The following is a 21,670-nucleotide window of genomic DNA, read 5'->3' on the forward strand; positions in this document are numbered from 1 at the left end:
GTCAGGTGTGACAGTTGTGAGTCAGGTGTGACAGTTGTGAGTCAGGTGTGACAGTTGTACGCATACACTATACGAGTCGTCACTGGTATAGTGTCTTCACTCGTAGTGTCGTCACTGGTATAGTATCGTCACTGGTATAGTGTCGTCACTGGTATAGTGTCGTCACTCGTAGTGTCGTCACTGGTATAGTGTCGTCACTCGTAGTGTCGTCACTCGTAGTGTCGTTACTGGTATAGTGTCGTCACTGGTATAGTGTCGTCACTCGTAGTGTCGTCACTGGTATAGTGTCGTCACTCGTAGTGTCGTCACTGGTATAGTGTCGTCACTCGTAGTGTCGTCACTGGTATAGTGTCGTCACTGGTATAGTGTCGTCACTGGTATAGTGTCGTCACTCGTAGTGTCGTCACTGGTATAGTGTCGTCACTCGTATTGTCGTCACTGGTATAGTGTCGTCACTCGTAGTGTCGTCACTGGTATAGTGTCGTCACTCGTAGTGTCGTCACTGGTATAGTGTCGTCACTGGTATAGTGTCGTCACTGGTATAGTGTCGTCACTGGTATAGTGTCGTCACTGGTATAGTGTCGTCACTGGTATAGTGTCGTCACTGGTATAGTGTCGTCACTGGTATAGTGTCGTCACTCGTAGTGTCGTCACTGGTATAGTGTCGTCACTCGTATTGTCGTCACTGGTATAGTGTCGTCACTGGTATAGTGTCGTCACTGGTATAGTGTCGTCACTGGTATAGTGTCGTCACTCGTAGTGTCGTCACTGGTATAGTGTCGTCACTCGTAGTGTCGTCACTCGTAGTGTCGTCACTGGTATAGTGTCGTCACTGGTATAGTGTCGTCACTGGTATAGTGTCGTCACTGGTGTAGTGTCGTCACTGGTATAGTGTCGTCACTGGTGTAGAGTCGTCACTGGTATAGTGTCGTCACTCGTAGTGTCGTCACTGGTATAGTGTCGTCACTGGTGTAGTGTCGTCACTGGTATAGTGTCGTCACTCGTAGTGTCGTCACTGGTATAGTGTCGTCACTGGTATAGTGTCGTCACTCGTAGTGTCGTCAATGGTATAGTGTCGTCACTGGTGTAGTGTCGTCACTGGTATAGTGTCGTCACTCGTAGTGTCGTCACTGGTATAGTGTCGTCACTGGTATAGTGTCGTCACTGGTGTAGTGTCGTCACTGGTATAGTGTCGTCACTGGTGTAGTGTCGTCACTGGTATAGTGTCGTCACTGGTGTAGTGTCGTCACTGGTATAGTGTCGTCACTGGTATAGTGTCGTCACTGGTATAGTGTCGTCACTCGTAGTGTCGTCACTGGTATAGTGTCGTCACTGGTATAGTGTCGTCACTGGTGTAGTGTTGTCACTGGTATAGTGTCGTCACTGGTGTAGTGTCGTCACTGGTATAGTGTCGTCACTGGTATAGTGTCGTCACTGGTATAGTGTCGTCACTTGTAGTGTCGTCACTGGTATAGTGTCGTCACTGGTGTAGTGTCGTCACTGGTGTAGTGTCGTCACTGGTATAGTATCGTCACTGGTATAGTGTCGTCACTGGTATAGTGTCGTCACTGGTGTAGTGTCGTCACTGGTATAGTGTCGTCACTGGTGTAGTGTCGTCACTGGTATAGTATCGTCACTGGTGTAGTGTCGTCACTGGTATAGTGTCGTCACTGGTATAGTGTCGTCACTCGTAGTGTCGTCACTGGTATAGTGTCGTCACTGGTGTAGTGTCGTCACTGGTATAGTGTCGTCACTGGTGTAGTGTCGTCACTGGTGTAGTGTCGTCACTGGTGTAGTGTCGTCACTGGTGTAGTATCGTCACTGGTATAGTGTCGTCACTGGTATAGTGTCGTCACTGGTGTAGTGTCGTCACTGGTATAGTATCGTCACTGGTGTAGTGTCGTCACTGGTGTAGTGTCGTCACTGGTATAGTGTCGTCACTAGTATAGTGTCGTCACTGGTATAGTGTCGTCACTGGTATAGTGTCGTCACTGGTGTAGTGTCGTCACTGGTGTAGTGTCGTCACTGGTGTAGTGTCGTCACTGGTATAGTGTCGTCACTGGTGTAGTGTCGTCACTGGTGTAGTGTCGTCACTGGTAGGTGTGATAGTTGTGAGTCAAGTGTGACAGTTGTGAGCCAAGTGTGACAGTTGTGAGTCAGGTGTGACAGTTGTGAGTCAGGTGTGACAGTTGTGAGTCAGGTGTGCCAGTTGTGAGTCAAGTGTGCCACTTGTGAGTCAAGTGTGACAGTTGTGAGCCAAGTGTGACAGTTGTGAGTCAGGTGTGACAGTTGTGAGTCAGGTGTGACAGTTGTGAGTCAGGTGTGACAGTTGTGAGTCAGGTGTGACAGTTGTGACAGTTGTGAGTCAAGTGTGCCAGTTGTGAGTCAAGTGTGACACTTGTGAGTCAAGTGTGACAGTTGTAAGCCAAGTGTGCCAGTTGTGAGCCAAGTGTGACAGTTGTGAGTCAGGTGTGACAGTTGTGAGTCAGGTGTGACAGTTGTGAGTCAGGTGTGCCAGTTGTGAGTCAAGTGTGCCACTTGTGAGTCAAGTGTGACAGTTGTGAGCCAAGTGTGACAGTTGTGAGTCAGGTGTGACAGTTGTGAGTCAGGTGTGACAGTTGTGAGTCAGGTGTGACAGTTGTGAGTCAAGTGTGCCAGTTGTGAGTCAAGTGTGACACTTGTGAGTCAAGTGTGACAGTTGTAAGCCAAGTGTGCCAGTTGTGAGTCAAGTGTGCCAGTTGTGAGTCAAGTGTGACAGTTGTGAGTCAAGTGTGACAGTTGTGAGTCAAGTGTGCCAGTTGTGAGTCAAGTGTGACAGTTGTGAGTCAAGTGTGACAGTTGTGAGTCAAGTGTGCCAGTTGTGAGTCAAGTGTGACAGTTGTGAGTCAAGTGTGCCAGTTGTGAGTCAGGTGTGCCAGTTGTGAGTCAGGTGTGCCAGTTGAGAGTCAGGTGTGACAGTTGTGAGTCAAGTGTGACAGTTGTGAGTCAGGTGTGACAGTTGTGAGTCAGGTGTGACAGTTGTGAGTCAGGTGTGACAGTTGTGAGTCAGGTGTGACAGTTGTGAGTCAAGTGTGACAGTTGTGAGTCAAGTGTGCCAGTTGTGAGTCAGGTGTGCCAGTTGTGAGTCAGGTGTGCCAGTTGTGAGTCAAGTGTGACAGTTGTGAGTCAGGTGTGACAGTTGTGAGTCAGGTGTGACAGTTGTGAGTCAGGTGTGACAGTTGTGAGTCAGGTGTGACAGTTGTACACATACACTATACGAGTCGTCACTGGTATAGTGTCTTCACTCGTAGTGTCGTCACTGGTGTAGTGTCGTCACTGGTGTAGTGTCGTCACTGGTGTAGTGTCGTCACTGGTATAGTGTCGTCACTGGTGTAGTGTCGTCACTGGTGTAGTGTCGTCACTGGTAGGTGTGATAGTTGTGAGTCAAGTGTGACAGTTGTGAGCCAAGTGTGACAGTTGTGAGTCAGGTGTGACAGTTGTGAGTCAGGTGTGACAGTTGTGAGTCAGGTGTGCCAGTTGTGAGTCAAGTGTGCCACTTGTGAGTCAAGTGTGACAGTTGTGAGCCAAGTGTGACAGTTGTGAGTCAGGTGTGACAGTTGTGAGTCAGGTGTGACAGTTGTGAGTCAGGTGTGACAGTTGTGACAGTTGTGAGTCAAGTGTGCCAGTTGTGAGTCAAGTGTGACACTTGTGAGTCAAGTGTGACAGTTGTAAGCCAAGTGTGCCAGTTGTGAGCCAAGTGTGACAGTTGTGAGTCAGGTGTGACAGTTGTGACTCAGGTGTGACAGTTGTGAGTCAGGTGTGCCAGTTGTGAGTCAAGTGTGCCACTTGTGAGTCAAGTGTGACAGTTGTGAGCCAAGTGTGACAGTTGTGAGTCAGGTGTGACAGTTGTGAGTCAGGTGTGACAGTTGTGAGTCAGGTGTGACAGTTGTGAGTCAAGTGTGCCAGTTGTGAGTCAAGTGTGACACTTGTGAGTCAAGTGTGACAGTTGTAAGCCAAGTGTGCCAGTTGTGAGTCAAGTGTGCCAGTTGTGAGTCAAGTGTGACAGTTGTGAGTCAAGTGTGACAGTTGTGAGTCAAGTGTGCCAGTTGTGAGTCAAGTGTGACAGTTGTGAGTCAAGTGTGACAGTTGTGAGTCAAGTGTGCCAGTTGTGAGTCAAGTGTGACAGTTGTGAGTCAAGTGTGCCAGTTGTGAGTCAGGTGTGCCAGTTGTGAGTCAGGTGTGCCAGTTGAGAGTCAGGTGTGACAGTTGTGAGTCAAGTGTGACAGTTGTGAGTCAGGTGTGACAGTTGTGAGTCAGGTGTGACAGTTGTGAGTCAGGTGTGACAGTTGTGAGTCAGGTGTGACAGTTGTGAGTCAAGTGTGACAGTTGTGAGTCAAGTGTGCCAGTTGTGAGTCAGGTGTGCCAGTTGTGAGTCAGGTGTGCCAGTTGTGAGTCAAGTGTGACAGTTGTGAGTCAGGTGTGACAGTTGTGAGTCAGGTGTGACAGTTGTGAGTCAGGTGTGACAGTTGTGAGTCAGGTGTGACAGTTGTACACATACACTATACGAGTCGTCACTGGTATAGTGTCTTCACTCGTAGTGTCGTCACTGGTATAGTATCGTCACTGGTATAGTGTCGTCACTGGTATAGTGTCGTCACTCGTAGTGTCGTCACTGTTATAGTGTCGTCACTCGTAGTGTCGTCACTGGTATAGTGTCGTCACTCGTAGTGTCGTCACTGGTATAGTGTCGTCACTGGTATAGTGTCGTCACTCGTAGTGTCGTCACTGGTATAGTGTCGTCACTCGTAAAGTCGTCACTGGTGTAGTGTTGTCACTGGTATAGTGTCGTCACTCGTAGTGTCGTCACTGGTATAGTGTCGTCACTCGTAGTGTCGTCACTGGTATAGTGTCGTCACTCGTAGTGTCGTCACTGGTATAGTGTCGTCACTGGTATAGTGTCGTCACTCGTAGTGTCGTCACTGGTAGAGTGTTGTCACTCGTATTGTCGTCACTGGTATAGTGTCGTCACTGGTATAGTGTCGTCACTGGTATAGTGTCGTCACTGGTATAGTGTCGTCACTGGTATAGTGTCGTCACTGGTATAGTGTCGTCACTCGTAGTGTCGTCACTGGTATAGTGTCGTCACTCGTAGTGTCGTCACTCGTAGTGTCGTCACTGGTATAGTGTCGTCACTGGTATAGTGTCGTCACTGGTATAGTGTCGTCACTGGTGTAGTGTCGTCACTGGTGTAGTGTCGTCACTGGTATAGTGTCGTCACTCGTAGTGTCGTCACTGGTATAGTGTCGTCACTGGTGTAGTGTCGTCACTGGTATAGTGTCGTCACTCGTAGTGTCGTCACTGGTATAGTGTCGTCACTGGTATAGTGTCGTCACTCGTAGTGTCGTCACTGGTATAGTGTCGTCACTGGTATAGTGTCGTCACTGGTGTAGTGTCGTCACTGGTATAGTGTCGTCACTGGTGTAGTGTCGTCACTGGTATAGTGTCGTCACTGGTGTAGTGTCGTCACTGGTATAGTGTCGTCACTGGTATAGTGTCGTCACTGGTATAGTGTCGTCACTCGTAGTGTCGTCACTGGTATAGTGTCGTCACTGGTATAGTGTCGTCACTGGTGTAGTGTTGTCACTGGTATAGTGTCGTCACTGGTGTAGTGTCGTCACTGGTATAGTGTCGTCACTGGTATAGTGTCGTCACTGGTATAGTGTCGTCACTCGTAGTGTCGTCACTGGTATAGTGTCGTCACTGGTGTAGTGTCGTCACTGGTGTAGTGTCGTCACTGGTGTAGTGTCGTCACTGGTATAGTATCGTCACTGGTATAGTGTCGTCACTGGTATAGTGTCGTCACTGGTGTAGTGTCGTCACTGGTATAGTATCGTCACTGGTGTAGTGTCGTCACTGGTATAGTGTCGTCACTGGTATAGTGTCGTCACTCGTAGTGTCGTCACTGGTATAGTGTCGTCACTGGTGTAGTGTCGTCACTGGTGTAGTGTCGTCACTGGTGTAGTGTCGTCACTGGTATAGTATCGTCACTGGTATAGTGTCGTCACTGGTATAGTGTCGTCACTGGTGTAGTGTCGTCACTGGTATAGTATCGTCACTGGTGTAGTGTCGTCACTGGTATAGTGTCGTCACTAGTATAGTGTCGTCACTGGTATAGTGTCGTCACTGGTATAGTGTCGTCACTGGTGTAGTGTCGTCACTGGTGTAGTGTCGTCACTGGTGTAGTGTCGTCACTGGTGTAGTGTCGTCACTGGTGTAGTGTCGTCACTGGTATAGTGTCGTCACTGGTGTAGTGTCGTCACTGGTGTAGTGTCGTCACTGGTATAGTGTCGTCACTGGTATAGTGTCGTCACTGGTATAGTGTCGTCACTAGTATAGTGTCGTCACTGGTATAGTGTCGTCACTGGTATAGTGTCGTCACTGGTGTAGTGTCGTCACTGGTGTAGTGTCGTCACTGGTATAGTGTCGTCACTGGTGTAGTGTGGTCACTGGTATAGTGTCGTCACTGGTATAGTGTCGTCACTGGTGTAGTGTCGTCACTGGTATAGTGTCGTCACTGGTATAGTGTCGTCACTGGTGTAGTGTCGTCACTGGTCTAGTGTCGTCACTGGTATAGTGTCGTCACTGGTGTAGTGTCGTCACTGGTGTAGTGTTGTCACTGGTATAGTGTTGTCACTGGTATAGTGTCGTCCCTGGTATTGTGAACGTATCAGGAGACTGGTTCCTGGCCTTCTTGTACCTCGCCCTTTCTCTCTGAGTGCTCTGTTAGGCCCATCTACATTGTTTTGTTTCCTTACATCCCTAATTAAGCTCAAATTCCTTCGTTGCGTTAAAATATTCTCCTTTTGGACGTGGACAAACTTGTCCACAACTTCTTGACACCTCTGAGAGATGTAGCCCATCATGTCTTGAATGGTCTTTCCTGCGAGATGTTTCCCATGGTATTTCTATAAAAAAATCCTCATTTCCGTAGTTTTCCCTTCCTTAACTAGGTTCTGAACTAGGTCTCTCATATACCAGTTTAATCTTTAACCATTATTTCATAATTAGATATACATATTACACTAGATAATAATACATATTTTGTTCATATCAAGTCCTCATATTTTATCAAGTTTTCACAAATATTGTGGTTTACAAAATTCGTGTACAGGTACTTTTTCCTCTGAGACTGACAAACGTTTTTGTAAACACAGGAAGAGTTAAGTGACATGGGAGATGTGCGGCAGTTGGTGAACAAGCTGTACATGGCCCTCAACGTTGATCAGCACCAGGTCATGAAGGAGAGAGATATTCTCGCACAGATTGAAGATTTGAAGTCACAATTGGCGCCTCTAGAAAAGGTAAAATAAGCTTCAGTGTTTAATTTCTTCCCATCCATCCCATCCCAAATCCTTATCCTGACCCCTTCCAAGTGATATATAGTCATAATGGCTTGGCGCTTCCCCCCCCCCCCTGATCATTCCCTTCTCTTCATTGTTTCATCTATGAGTTAAGGCATTTTTTATACACTATAATAAACAGATAAATGTATAATTTGTTAACCATCGGGTCGGTGCAGTCTATTCAACGTAAATGTCCTGAATGGGTTCGATTCCTGTTCAGGGCGAGTTATAAATAAGGATGTGGGAGTTAGGCATCTGTTGTAATTTGCATCCTGGGAAAGATCAGACTTTCCCTATCCATTAGGCACTTATCAGGTGTCTACGGGGACTCCAGATAAGCTTTGTAAGCTTCCTGGTCCCCAACAATGGAAATCCATGTCGACATTCAGACAGACTGCCAATATAACTATTTTACCAATTTACCAATTATAAATTTACCAATTTATCTGCTTTATCTGTAGTAGCATTTTCTTTGCATTTATGAGCGTGTGGCAGTTGTTACTAACTGTGATTTCAGTTTATTGAGATCTATTAGTTAAATAGATATGTATATATATGTATCAATATTTTTTTAGTTCTATAGGCTCTTGATGAATGATGATGCTCATTTAGGATATATATTATAAAATATTGTGTTCATGTAGCCATGAATATGTTTCTAGATAGTTAGGTATTCCCAGAACACATGTTTTTGTCAATTAAAAAACGCCTTCACACATCGACAGAGGCGATTTTAAGGTTTATATATGGAAGTACAAGATCCCTGGTGTTCCTGAGCCATGCAGCCCCTTGTTGGCATATTGAAAAAAAAGATTTTCAAAACTGTCGAGGGCCGGGGGGGTGTAAGCCCAGTGATCTCCGCAGCAAACAAAACCCAGGGAACCTTTGTAATAGACGATGATATGGGGTTGTTTTTATCTATTGCATGATTGATACCTGCATGGTGGGGTTCTGGGAGTTTTTACTCCCCAAGCCCGGCCCGAGGCCAGGCTTGACTTGAGAGTTTCGTCCACTAGGCTGTTGCTTGGAGTGGCCCGCAGGCCCACATACCCATCACAGCCCGGTTGGTCCGGCACTCCTTCAAGAAAACAATCTAGTTTCCTCTTGAAGATGTCCACGGTTGTTCCGGCAATATTTCTTATGCTCGCTGGGAGGATGTTGAACAACCGCGGACCTCTGATGTTTATACAGTGTTCTTTGATTGTGCCCATGGCACCTCTGCTCTTCACTGGTTCTATTCTGTATTTTCTTCCATATCGTTCACTCCAGTATGTTGTTATTTTACTGTGTAGATTTGGTACCTGACCCTCCAGTATTTTCCACTTATATATTATTTGATATCTCTCTCGTTTCCTTTCTAGTAAGTACATTTGGAGAGCTTTGAGACGATCCCAATAATTTAGGTGCTGTATCGCGTCTATGCATGCAGTATATGTTCTCTGTATTCCCTCTATTTCAGCAATCTCTCCTGCTTTGAAGGGGAAAGTGAGTACTGAGCAGTACTCAAGACGGGACAACACAAGTGATTGAAGAGTACAACCATTGTGATGGGATCCCCGGAATTGAAAGTTCTCGTAATCCATCCTATTATTTGTTCTGGTTGAGGCAATATTTGCTTGGTTATAGATATTCTCCCCATCTGGATCCCCTTTTCCTAACCTGACATACAAAAGTGAAGACCAAAAAATATCATTGCCTTGAAGATAATCCTGGAAATGAGAAAACACGAACAAACTGAGGAAAGAAAAACCAAAATCAAAACCTTTTCCAAAGACCAAGATGGCTCAAGAGAAGCAAGAGTAGGCTGAAGGTGACAAAAAATACCCAAGACAGCTTGAAGTGTGGCCTGCGATACGTTAACACCGAACTCCAAGAGCAACAACAGCATTCAGCATGAGAAGCCTATACACAACAAAATAAGATAAAAGCGAGTGGACCACAAGTACAGAAACCGAGGGCAAGCCACATAGAATGGTGGAAGGATCACTAAGATACCTCATACTATGGCTATGACGAAATCCGCAGACGAAGCACCAAAACATTAACCATCTGTGGGTAGGACCAAACACTCCAAAACGTGTAGATCAGTAGATTCAAAACACCAAAAAACATTTCCGGGACTATCCACTGCAAACGACAGAGCCGTGGAAAGCGATGTCTAAGTTTGTGGATCGAATAGGAAGGTGTGCAGCCCCCTGGTGGTACATAGTGCAACTAAAGTGAGAATTGCGTCATTATTGAGTGGTTCATAATTCTCGGGATTCAACTGGGTTCTGGGGAACCACCGAGGGATCCATCTCAAATAAAGGGAAGGATTCACGGCCATAAAGCCCCCGGAAAGCAAGAAAGCAAGGGGCTCAACAATCGCTGCCGTCGAACTGGAAAAAGACGGCCCCCGGAGAAGGCCCAAACACAGCTTAAGTATGTTATGATCTCAGCCTGCAGGAGAAACGAGTCTCCCTTCTTGAGAGTTATTCGTCAAGCCTGACCTAACTAGAAGGTCTAGCAAATATTGAGGTGATAACCCATATGAAAAATGGCTGGTTGGATATGTGTAACAGTTTGAGATTATGGGCAATGCGGGAGAAAATAGATAAATGACTGGCTAGGAGATGTGGACATTTTGCTGGAGGCGTGAGGCTCGCTTCTGGAGGACCTTGACCTCACTTGAGTGCCAGACATCGCAGGGGGAAGCCGCGCTCCGTTGAGCTCCCGTCAGAAGGGAACCCCTAGTGATATATCTCTAAGAGAAGAGAGGTGTGCAGACGTGCCAGCTGTGGAATCGAGCTGGGGACGTGTGGTCTCAAGTCGTGGACGATAATTAGTGAATATTAAGCCGCCCGGAGGCATTATTGTGGGCCGTGGGAGCGCCCTGACCAGACGCCGTCAGAGGGAAAGCGCCCTCGACCAATTAATCTGTGGTAAGCACGATATACGCCAGTTCATAGTGATCACTTGTAGTTGGTCGTGTGCCCAGCGACAGTAGCAATGTTTATTTATAAGTTAGGCATGTTTTAATAAGGCAGAAAGCCTGAAATAAGAGAGTGGAGAGGGAGGAACACGGAGCGACGTCCGCCCCCTCTGAGCGCTGGCGGACGACTGAGGGAGCCTGGCTCCGGATGGAGGAAGACCCTCCCAGCGAGTGAGGACCGCCGCCAGGCGAGGTGGAGTATGGACCCGCCCAAAACGGGGGAGTCCACTCTCACTGTATGTAGAGGACAGATAGAGGTTTGAGGCAAGCATATTGTGTGGTTATTTTTGTTTATGTGTTAAAGGGGAACATTTTATTGGAGTGTCGATGGGTTGCAGGTTTGTTCTTTGGGGAAGAAGTTGCTGAGAACTTCGAAGCCAGCAGATGAAGTAGCTGATGAGACTCCAAGGTAGCGGAGCAGAGGACCTCGAGCTGTGAGGAGAAGCAGCAGTGAAGAGGAGTGTCACGTGCTTCTGCAGAGGTGGAGAAGCACCATAGTTGCTCGGGGAAACTTCATGGTGTAGCAGCCAAGAGAGCTGTGGAGGAACCTAGCAGAAGGGTGAAGCACCGTAGTTACTCAAGGAAACTTCATGATAGCAGCCTGGAGGAGCTGCAGAGGATCCTGGTAGTGAAGCCCGGAAGAACCTAAGGATATTAGGGTTGTGAACTTCCAGAGGTGGAAGGGGAAGTTCTGATGGATTACTTGTAGGGAGTTGATAGTGTTTGGTTGTCAGTAGCGTGCAAGACGCAGTGAGAGGTGAGTGACTGTTGGCATTCTTATGTCAAGGAGTTTTTTTATACTGAAGTTTAGAGTTGCAGTCGTAGGCTTGATTACCTACAGATGTATGTGCTCGAGGACTGACAGTGATCGATTAATCATTGTTGTGTATCAATGAACATTTATACTGATATATGTTATTGCATTCAAATGCTGATTTTCTATATATACATTATCTTGCTGATAGTGCAACAGTGTATGTAGGCTTGACCAACTTGAGGAGGTTAATAGTATCAGGTGGTAACCAGGAGATAGGATACCACTTGATAAGCTGATAATAGAGTTCTGATGGTGTTGGAGTGCAACCTGATTGTGATATTATAGAGTATAGGATTCATTATTATTATATGTGTGTATGTATCGTGTATGTGCTTTGTCCAGTAAATGTGTCACAATTTGCTGGTGTTTGCCCTTGTCCTAGTGAGGCTTCCCAGGAGGTAGTAAAGAAGGAGAGAGAGAGAGAAAGAACCAAGAACCACTGCTCTGGACAGGGTAAAAGGTAATACTAATAAGTCAAAAGGGGATTGAGGAGATCATATCACCTAAGGAGAGAGTGGGGAGTCACAGCGGCTCGAGTGGGTGTGTGCACGTGACAACGAGGCTGAGTGTTGGAGCCGCATCCCCTAAACGTGTGACGTGGAGCCCCTCTCCAAGAGCCAGAAGCGCCTAGTGTGATCTCCTAGTGAAGTGTAAGCACTCTACCGAGTTGTGGGTTGGGTTGTCCGTAGAGAAGGATCAACGACGACAACACCAACCAACCCACGAGTCTATAATAGTATCACCTCCCAGACTCCAAAACCTTCAGACATTTCGGAAGTGGGAGCAATGAGGGATGCTCCCTGGCGTGCCTAACAACACCAGCCAGACATGGGAAAAGGAGAAACATACATGAAGTAGAAATCACCACCTGCTACAAGATCGGCTTCTGAAAACACAAAGGGGCCGGCCTAGGGGCAACCACATCGATGTTAATCCATATTCTATGTATACAGACAAACTTGACCTGTAAAGCAACAGCCGCTTGGTAAGCTGAGTCTCTAGGAGGCAACTCGGCTAAAACAGACCCAACGACCACAGGGTGGAACTTATCTCCCATCCAAAAGGTGGCATGATGGAAGCAGCGAGAATGGCTTATCAAAATACATCAGAATCGAGGCCCATCCTTCAAACTAAGCCCTCCAAACACTGCAAAAACTTTGTTGGGCTCCGAAGGGTAGACCAGGCCAAGCAGGAACACAAGCACCCAGGTGTTCCTGTGCCGTATATTACATTCACTGCAAACAGCCTTGAGCCAAATATGACAATAAAGTGTTTGAGTGATGCACTGTATAACGAGCATACAAACACCCTAACATACCCTTTAACCAAAACCTAGACTACCCTCACCCACAAATCCTCGCAGAGGAGCTAATGACTACAGACAAAAGGTGAGGCACCTTCCAACCAAAAGCCAGTCTCTCAGAGACACATTCAAACACCCAAAAAGAAGTAACTCTGGCCAGGTAGGACCAACACCTTCGAACACCTAGAGATGATGACTAGACACATGTAGTTCGGGGAGAACAGTTAATCAGAGTCAGTGTAAAATGTAAGGCATAAATATATATGCCTCGTGAATCAGACATGAAAATAAAGAACAAATACACAACCACATGGTCTCCACAGGACAGGAGCAGCGTTCATGATGGGCAGCGTCGATCTAAAAATTGGACCTGAAGGATGCCAAGGGGAAAAGAGAAGCATAACAGAAAACGTCATATATGTAAGTGCCAGGAGGTATGACGGAAGTGCCTAGGTTGGTGGTCCCAGAAGGAAGGTTTGGGACCGCTACACCACAGGTCAGAAGGACGTGGGCTTGGAAGTACCAAGTTTTTCAAGAGGTCAAATATAACACAAATAAGGAGGAACGGTTTCAAGCTCAACAAGCCACAATGTAGGACTGAGAACAGGAGATGCTTTTTCACCCACGGTTGACCCATGGAACCGCCTACCCGCCGAAGCCGCAACTGCCAAAACTGTGAATTTTTAAAATCCAACTGGAAAAGATCATAAAAGCAAATGAGAGGACCTTTGATAAGCCGCCGGCTTCCTGTCCTCGTCGAGGCCACTAGTGTTAGGGGCAATCAGGTAAAAGTGTGTGGGTTCGAAACTTCCTTACGGCTCCTGCTGATTTTTTCATTGATACAACACTTTAATGTGATTTCATTGTTCATTTGAAGAGAAGTGTTGGAGGTAGAAGTCCTGGACCACAGCCAGGGTGCCTGGGGGGGCAGGGCTTCGAACCCCTGATTTGGCTTCAATGGAAGTTTTAGGACCCCTAGAGGATTCAGCTGAATCCCAGGATGCTTCACTTTTTTTACCATATCATAGTGTAATGGTCTAGAGCGTGGGCTTGGGAGTACCAAGTCTGCGGGTTCGAATCCTCCTAATGGTTTCGAAGGAAAAAAATTCTCCGGATTTTTCTCAACTCTTCCCTTTGTACAAGGATGGAATAAATTACACCAGATTGCACTGAACTTCGGTCTATTTCTGCTGATTAGTATTTATGTGCCTATCTTTCTTTAATTTAAGATTCTCATTGTCACGACTTAGAATCAAGTAAATTATGCGGTCGCGATTCTGCAGACGATCGGAAGTTAATGAAGCATAGTGAGTTTAACAGTGCACATCTGTTTAAGGTGAACTCCCGGGCTAGAATGAAGCTCGGTGAACCCAAGCAGCTTCACTAGACTTCCTTGATCCAACACTCTGGTATACAACTGGACCAAGGCGCCGACTCTAGTAACAATAACTAGCACGTCAGCACAGCACCTGCAGGGGTAGCCAACTCGCTCCCAACAACAGCAGCGCCAGCAGCGGCAACAGCATCCTGCCCAGCATCACCGACCCCGGCACCAGCCACCGCACCTGAAACAGGAGCCACCGAACTAGCAAGAGAGAAGACAGCGCTACCAGCCTCTGCACCACGCACCTCACTCAACCGCACGCACCTCACTCAACCCCACCCAGCCAATCCCACCTGAAACATCACCGGCTCCTTTCGAAGTCCCACCCCTCATCGGCCCCCAAAGCCGGACCTACCTACCTCACAAACCAATTTGTGAAGTCTTTGAAAATGTAATAAGTTTTACGAAACGCGCCCGTGTCGCATCAGACTAGAAATAAAAATGAATTTTGGAGAAGTGATTTTTTATTTACCTCCAACAGTGAAGCGTAATGTACGAAAGATTGAGAAAATTCGTGTTAGAATTATTAATCTTACTTTTTCGGTCATATTTAATAATATATGTCTACAGGAAAGACTGCTACCAAAATATACTAATATATATATATATATATATATATATATATATATATATATATATATATATATATATATATATATATATATATATTGTATATTGTTAGTTCATTCGGTGGTTACTTGTGTTTCGTCTTGTGCTTGACCGACGCCTGCGTCTGGCTTCTTGTCTGCATGCTGGTGGTGTCCCTGGAGTTGGGGGAGCGAGTGTCGTATTTCGACATCCAGGTCGATGATGTCACGATCATGTTGATGTCTCCTAGGTAGGTCATGGCGCCTAGGTCATGGCGCCTAGGTCATGGCGCTTAGGTCATGGCGCCTTGGTCATGGCGTCGATGCACCAACAGTTTTCCCGTGTTGCAGGGTCAGTTGTCTTTCATTCCTTGAATTCTTTTGTTCCATTGGCCAGTCTTTTCGATGTGTTCTTTACGAGTGGGGGGGGGGTGCATTCGGCGGCGTTGGCTCGAAGGCCTCGTATGAAACCATTGGAGAAGCCGTTATTATGGCTTCTCCAATGGTTTCATCGAAGACATCATAAGAAGGAAAGTGAAAAGCCATGCAACCTCTGAAGAGACAACTAACACAACACCTATACCCCCTATTAGACTATTTTACAGGAACTTCTTTTCCACAGCTCATAAAACGGAGGAAAGGGTCCTGAAAGATATTGTTAATAGAAACGTTATCCCTACAGACAAAAATCAGAGGATACAACTGACGATTTACTATAAAACCAGAAAAACGGCCAGCCTACTCATGAGAAACTCTCCAGACACAAAACAGAACGCTTTAAAAGAGACTAATGTCGTCTATGCCTTCAAATGCCCACTTGGGGACTGTAAGCTCCAAAAAACCCAGTATATAGGCAAGACAACAACATCTCTTTCTAGGCGTTTAACGATGCATAAGCAACAGGGCTCCATTAAGGAACATATAATCTCTTCCCATAACCAAACCATCGCCAGAGAAATCCTAGTAAACAACACAGAAATCATCGATAGATACAGCGATAGCAGGCGGCTTGACGTTTGCGAGGCACTACACATCAAGAAGTCAACACCAGCAATCAACAGCCAATTATTGCACAACTATATTCTACCCACCTCAAGACTCCGCTCCAATATAGAAGCATCAAGAAATATGGACCAATAGGCTTTCTACAAACACTTCTATTCAATACCCATTGTTTCTGTTCTGTCTTGTGTTGATACTTTTAATACCCTATTAATATCCCCTCCTGTTCTGTCTTGTGTTAATGCCACATCACCCTTCCCACCTCACTCAAATGTAGATATAAAATCAGAGATACGTTCTAATCAGTTGTGTATTTGTGAAGTCTTTGAAAATGTAATAAGTTTTACGAAACGCGCCCATGTCGCGTCAGACTAGAAATAAAAATGAATTTTGGAGAAGTGATTTTTGATTTACCTCCAACAGTGAAGCGTAATGTACGAAAGATTGAGAAAATTCGTGTTAGAATTATTAATCTTACTTTTTCGGTCATATTTAATAATATATATATATATATATATATATATATATATATATATAAAATGTCAGAACTAACTGAATCCGACTAGCCGAATACCACCTCAATCAGGAAGACAATGCATCCAGGCCAGACAGAGCACTACACCTATACCAGCAAATTAGCCAACCACCACTCCACAAGCCTCCTGCAGCCGAATGAAATCTCAATATGAAGTACAAGATCAACTTCAAGATCGATACCCTGTGCCAGCCCAAGGTGGACAGGCCACCGAACTTTCAAGCCTCCTCATTCACCATCCACATCGTTTACCAGATTTTCAATTCCTCATCCCTCTTCCCCATCTTTTCCAAGTCCTTTTGACAACAGAGACGAAGAAGTCAGCTAGGTCTGTGATGTTATGGAGACGTCATAGTTGAGGTCTAGGTGGCTAGGGACTTGAACCAAATAACAGTGTGATGTCTCCTTCGCATACCGGACAGTCCCTCTGACTCCCCGCTTCATGACGTGACTGTGAAACACTGAACTTCTAGGGGAAGACTTGCTTAACTGACTCTGGTTGATTGGGAAATGGTCACACAACGACCAATGCAGTGCCATTAGCCTGCCAAGCCAGAGAGCAATCCATAGATACCCAGCAAGGTAGACTTTGGTCAAAGATCAGAAAATCTAAGACCGTGCACCAATGGATAACTAAGAAGATTCTACACCGATTTACATATCGTCGTACACTCCCTTGCACATTTTAAGGCAGTCGTGAAATTCCATTCTCTCATATAAAAAAGGGGAAACATAAAGAGTACTCGTAAAACCATTCCTGTCATCTTTGGACGCAAACTACACCAACACAATAAACAGATCAAACTCACCAAAGGCAGTAAAATTCTGGCCTCAGAATAGGTAGCTTGGAAACAGTAATTAAATTCAGTACCTTATTTTCATTACATTCGATGTTGCTTAACTTCATAATGTGATCAAAGCGACATCAGAAACCCAAACCCTAATAATGGTAGATTTTTAACCATGAGACCATAGATTGGATAAATCTAACATCACAAGCAGAGGGATATCAATTCCTAGATCTGTGCAGGACTCCTTTCTCATACAGCAAGTGGGAGAGCCCACACGGGGTAACAGCATAATAGATCTTGTGCTAACATCAGAAGAGGGTATGACTGATCAAATTCAGGTAGGGGAAAAAGTTAACCCCATCATTTGATCACCATATTTTTAGATGAACTACAAATACTCGAAACCCACATAAAGGTTCATAACGAAGAATTTCTAGATTACAATCGAGGTGAATACGAAGGAATGAGAGAGAAACTGCAAAACATCTCCTGGAGGGAACTAATAGGTGAACATGGCATGGAAGAGTTTTGGCAAAAGTTTAAGAAGGTCATCACGGAACTCGTTCAAAAATATGTGCCAAAAAGGACGAAGAAACGAAAGGGAACTAGATGGAGGACTCAGGCAGTAAAGCAATCATTGATAACTAAATGGATTCTCTGCAGAACGTATAAATCCACGATGGACATCAAAGATTATGAAATATATAAATGGGCACTATACTCAGCCACCCAGGAAAGCAGATCAGCCAAAAGGATCTACGAAAAAAACTTGGCAAAAACATAAATTAAGATCCAAAGTCGTTCTATGCCTATATAAGATGTAAAATCAAAGCTAAGGACTCGGTAGAACCTTTAAAAGATGAGACTAACCAAACTATAAAGGGCTACAAGAGGACGGCAAACACTCTAAATGAATATTTTACATCAGTGTTCACACTAGAAAGGTTACATACATCCCATCACCCATACAAATATTTCAAGGTGGTGAAGAGAATTTAGGAATATAACCGTAACATGCGACATAATCAGGAAGAACATTGCCAAACTTGGACTCAAAAGCCCCAGGTGTGGATGGAATACAATCCAAAGTCATAAAGGAACTGGCAGAAGAACTATGCCTTCCACTGAAAGACTGGCAAGGAAATTACAGGGACATGGAATAAATGGACGAATGCTATAATGGATAACACAATGGTTAAAACAAAGAAAACAAAGAGTGGTGCTAAATGAGAATGAATCTGATTGGAGAAATGAGGTAAGTGGGGTGCCACAGGGGTCCATTTTGGGGCCAACCCTTTTTGTCATATACATCAATGACATAGACGAGAATATTACAAGCCACATCATCAAATTTGCAGATGACACAAAGATTTATGGTAAAGTGAGAAATGATAATGAAGCCTTACAAAGAGATCTGCAGGAACTCCACAAATGGTTAGATGTCTGGCAAAGGCTTTTTTAATGTTGACAAATGCAAGACCCTCCATGTGGGGCTTAACAACCCACGCCACAACTACCAAATTAATAACATTACATTACAGCAGATTGATGAGGAAAAGGACCTTGGAATCAAAATCCACCACTCAATGAAAGTTGCACAGCAGGTGGGAACAGCAGTTAAAAAAGCTAACCAAACACTTGGAATAATCAAGCGTACCTTCGATTTAAAAAAATATGGTAGTGATTCAATTGTATAAATCTCTAGTGCACCAGCCCCACCCCTATTAACCCCTAACTAACCCCTATTTGTATTACTGTATCCAAGCATGGAGACCTCATCTTCAGAAGGATGAAAGTGCAACACCGGGTAACAAAAATCATTCCAGAGCTAAGTCAACTCACATATTAGGAACGGGGTATACTACAAACCAGGCATGACATGGCAGATCTTATTGAAACGTTTAAAATACTGAACAAATTTGAGGATGTTCATTCGGAAAATTTCTTCAAAAGTTCAGGTGTAACACAAACAAGGAGCAACAGTTTCAAGCTCATAAAACCACAATGTAGGACTGAGAACAGGAGATGCTTTTTCATCCACAGGGCTATTAACCTCATGGAACTGCCTACCCGCCAAAGCCATTAATGCCAAAACTCTGTTGGGTTTTAAAATACAGCTGGAAAAGATCAAGGCAAATGGGGACCCTTCAACAAGCCACCGGCTTCCTGTCCTCGTCGAGGCAACTAGTGTTTGTGGTTCTCGGTAAACTAATGTAAATAGGGCAACCTTACCATCTTTACCAATTAGTCCCCAAACATTATCTCCATAATTCTCACACAAAACCAAAGTCGGTAAGACAGTGAAATATGTTCCATGATAGTGTATACAAAAAGCTGTTAAAATCCTGTACTTGCACCAGCCTTAGCTACGCTCTCCAACAAACCTCTTGAGCCTTTCCTTATAAAAATATACAGAAAACAATGAACAATTTCACTGCACGACGGAAGTCATACACATGCACTCACACAATACAAATGCACACTGTACATTAAACTTCGAAATTCAAATTTTCACAGTGGTTACAGTAGATTCTACATACATAAAATAAGTGGTTGCAGAAAACAAAGTACTCTTACTTATTTCCGTAGTTTGCCCAAAAAGTTACAGCCCCGCTCCTGTGCCAGGTAAGCCCACAACCGGCTCACCATAGCCTGTGCTACTTGGAACTTTTTGTTCCAAGTAGCGAATCTTAAACAACAACCACCACCTAGTTTGCTCCTATGATTACATGTCCAGCATGAGTTTGTAAGTTACATCAGATAAAGAATATGCAAGTGAATACATTTTAGAGAAGATACCCAATGCTTGTACTGTATATAGGCTAACAATGTCACCATCTATTCATTATCTTAAGTGTATACTCTCTCCAACAGCAACGGGAGAATTTGGTTGCGGCCGCTGAGCGACGCACAGCCATACTGGCTTGGGCTGGACTTGGGTACATGGCTCTTCAGTTTGGATTTCTTGCAAGACTGACATGGTGGGAGTATTCCTGGGATATTATGGAGCCTGTCACTTACTTTGTTACTTATGGTACAGCAATGGGTGCATATGCCTATTATGTTGTCACGAAACAGGTAAGCCTTCTTACTCTTCACATTCTTCTTGAACTCCTCTTCGTCCTTACTTCATTACATACAGAAATCCCAATAGAGTGATGCATCAATTGACGTAGAACGGCCTATTGACATAGCTACAGTGCATGGGGGGGGGTGAGTTGTGCAAAACCATTGTTTGTGCCTCGGAGAGGCTGCAGGATCCAGTAAGTTCAGTAGAACTTCGGTTTAAACTCCTTTTGACCATGTCGTAGCTCAGTCGATTAAGGCAGTGTCTGGGATGCTCTCGGACGCAGGTTCGAAACCTCGTCACGGCCCTTATGGATTTGTTCATTTGATTTACTGTACTTCTGTGAATTTCTAAATTGCTGCAATTAAAAATTTTATATTTTAATCAGTATGTTTATGTTTTCATCAGTATGTAATCAGCTTTAATATTTGACCAATCTTATGCACATTAATGGCTTTATGAAAATGCACCTGTATCTTTCTTTTAACTTTATCCATGCTAATAAATTTGTAACTGTACCCTGTACTACAGTAATATAAATGTTTTGCATGTACAGTACTTATCAATATTGTTACAAAACTCTTACGTTCTTGTAAATAAATAAAATGAAGTTCACATACGCCTGCCTACACTATTTTGAGTGAGAAACCATGGTCTATCTAGTTAGTAAATGTTTCTAGAAATTTGAGCAGATTTCTTTGAAAGGAGTTACTGTATTGCAATAAAAAAAGTGTTGCATGTTTTTTTTCAGTACTGTGCATAACTTGTCCATTGTAATCATTGATATCATCTTATATATAAGGGCTATAAGGGGATAATCCTTAAATTTACTCTAATGTACCTACTAATCCTGTCAAATTTCTTATTCAATGTATTTTTTATACCTCCTTACAATGCATGTTTATACTTTCTTACAATGTATATTTTATACTTTCTTACAATGTAAACCCCCCTCCCCATCCGGCCCATTGGCGCCGTGAGGGGGCTTAGTGGTCGGCTGCCGGAGTGTGATGCTCCATGTGACAGTCCTCTGTTCTTTTCTGGCCTTATGCTCCTGCTGCTGTCTTCTCCAATTGTGCCGGATCGCTTTTCCTTTTCCTTGTGTTTCGTATTTCTCCCCTCTCTTTTCCTATCTGCTTGTCGGTTCCTGCCGACCTTTTGCTTGTTTTGGTTATTCTTTTGGACTATTTTGACATCCAGGTGCTTGAGGAGGCATACTCTTGCACCTGTAGAACTGTAGTGCCCAACGTCGAGAGCGAGGGGAACCTTTTATTGTCAGTCCTCCTTTCGTCACTGTACCCGATCTCGACGGACTGACGGTTCTTAAGGTGGCGTTTGTGGGGCATATACTCACGACGCACCCCTAGGGGGCCCCGACATGATCGGCGATAGCTTCTTGTTGGGTGTCCTGCCTCTAATTGTGGCTCCATGGTGGGCATGGGGCACATTCATGAATGAATGTTTTTCTTTTCATACTTAAGTCAAATTTTATTCCTCTTTTACCTTCTCAGGCTTGTGGGGTGGGCGACCAAGCCGCCAAGTCGAACCATGTTGGAAGACCGGGCTCTGTAGCCCCTGCTGCATTGGGCCCCAACCTTGCTCCTCCTTTGACCTTTCTGACTACTCCCCTCGGCTCCCCCTCCCTCCTCTGTGGTTGGGTCGAGCCCCAAGCTCCCAGTGGTGACCACCTCGTCCCCTGGCACGGCTCAGTCTCTAGTTGTGACTACTGTGCCTTTTAACCCCTCTCTCTCTCTCTCTGGGGGTTCTCAAAACCGTCCTCGACACGGCCGCACTCGCTTGATTCCTTCCCGTACTGATGCGTATCAAGCCT

General features: G+C 44.9%; 1 protein-coding gene across 1 annotated transcript in view; it reads left to right on the top strand.

The window, feature by feature from the left end:
- MCU (mitochondrial calcium uniporter) overlaps positions 1-21,670 on the top strand; it is a 417,353-nt gene that overhangs the window by 379,342 nt on the left and 16,341 nt on the right. Inside the window, exons 7-8 of the mRNA XM_069325516.1 lie at positions 7,194-7,340; positions 19,647-19,850. Of these exons, the coding sequence (XP_069181617.1) occupies positions 7,194-7,340; positions 19,647-19,850 (351 nt within the window). The remainder of the gene's footprint in view (positions 1-7,193; positions 7,341-19,646; positions 19,851-21,670) is intronic.

This window comes from Procambarus clarkii, chromosome 16 (genome assembly GCF_040958095.1).
Source record: "Procambarus clarkii isolate CNS0578487 chromosome 16, FALCON_Pclarkii_2.0, whole genome shotgun sequence".
Lineage (NCBI taxonomy): Eukaryota > Metazoa > Arthropoda > Malacostraca > Decapoda > Cambaridae > Procambarus > Procambarus clarkii.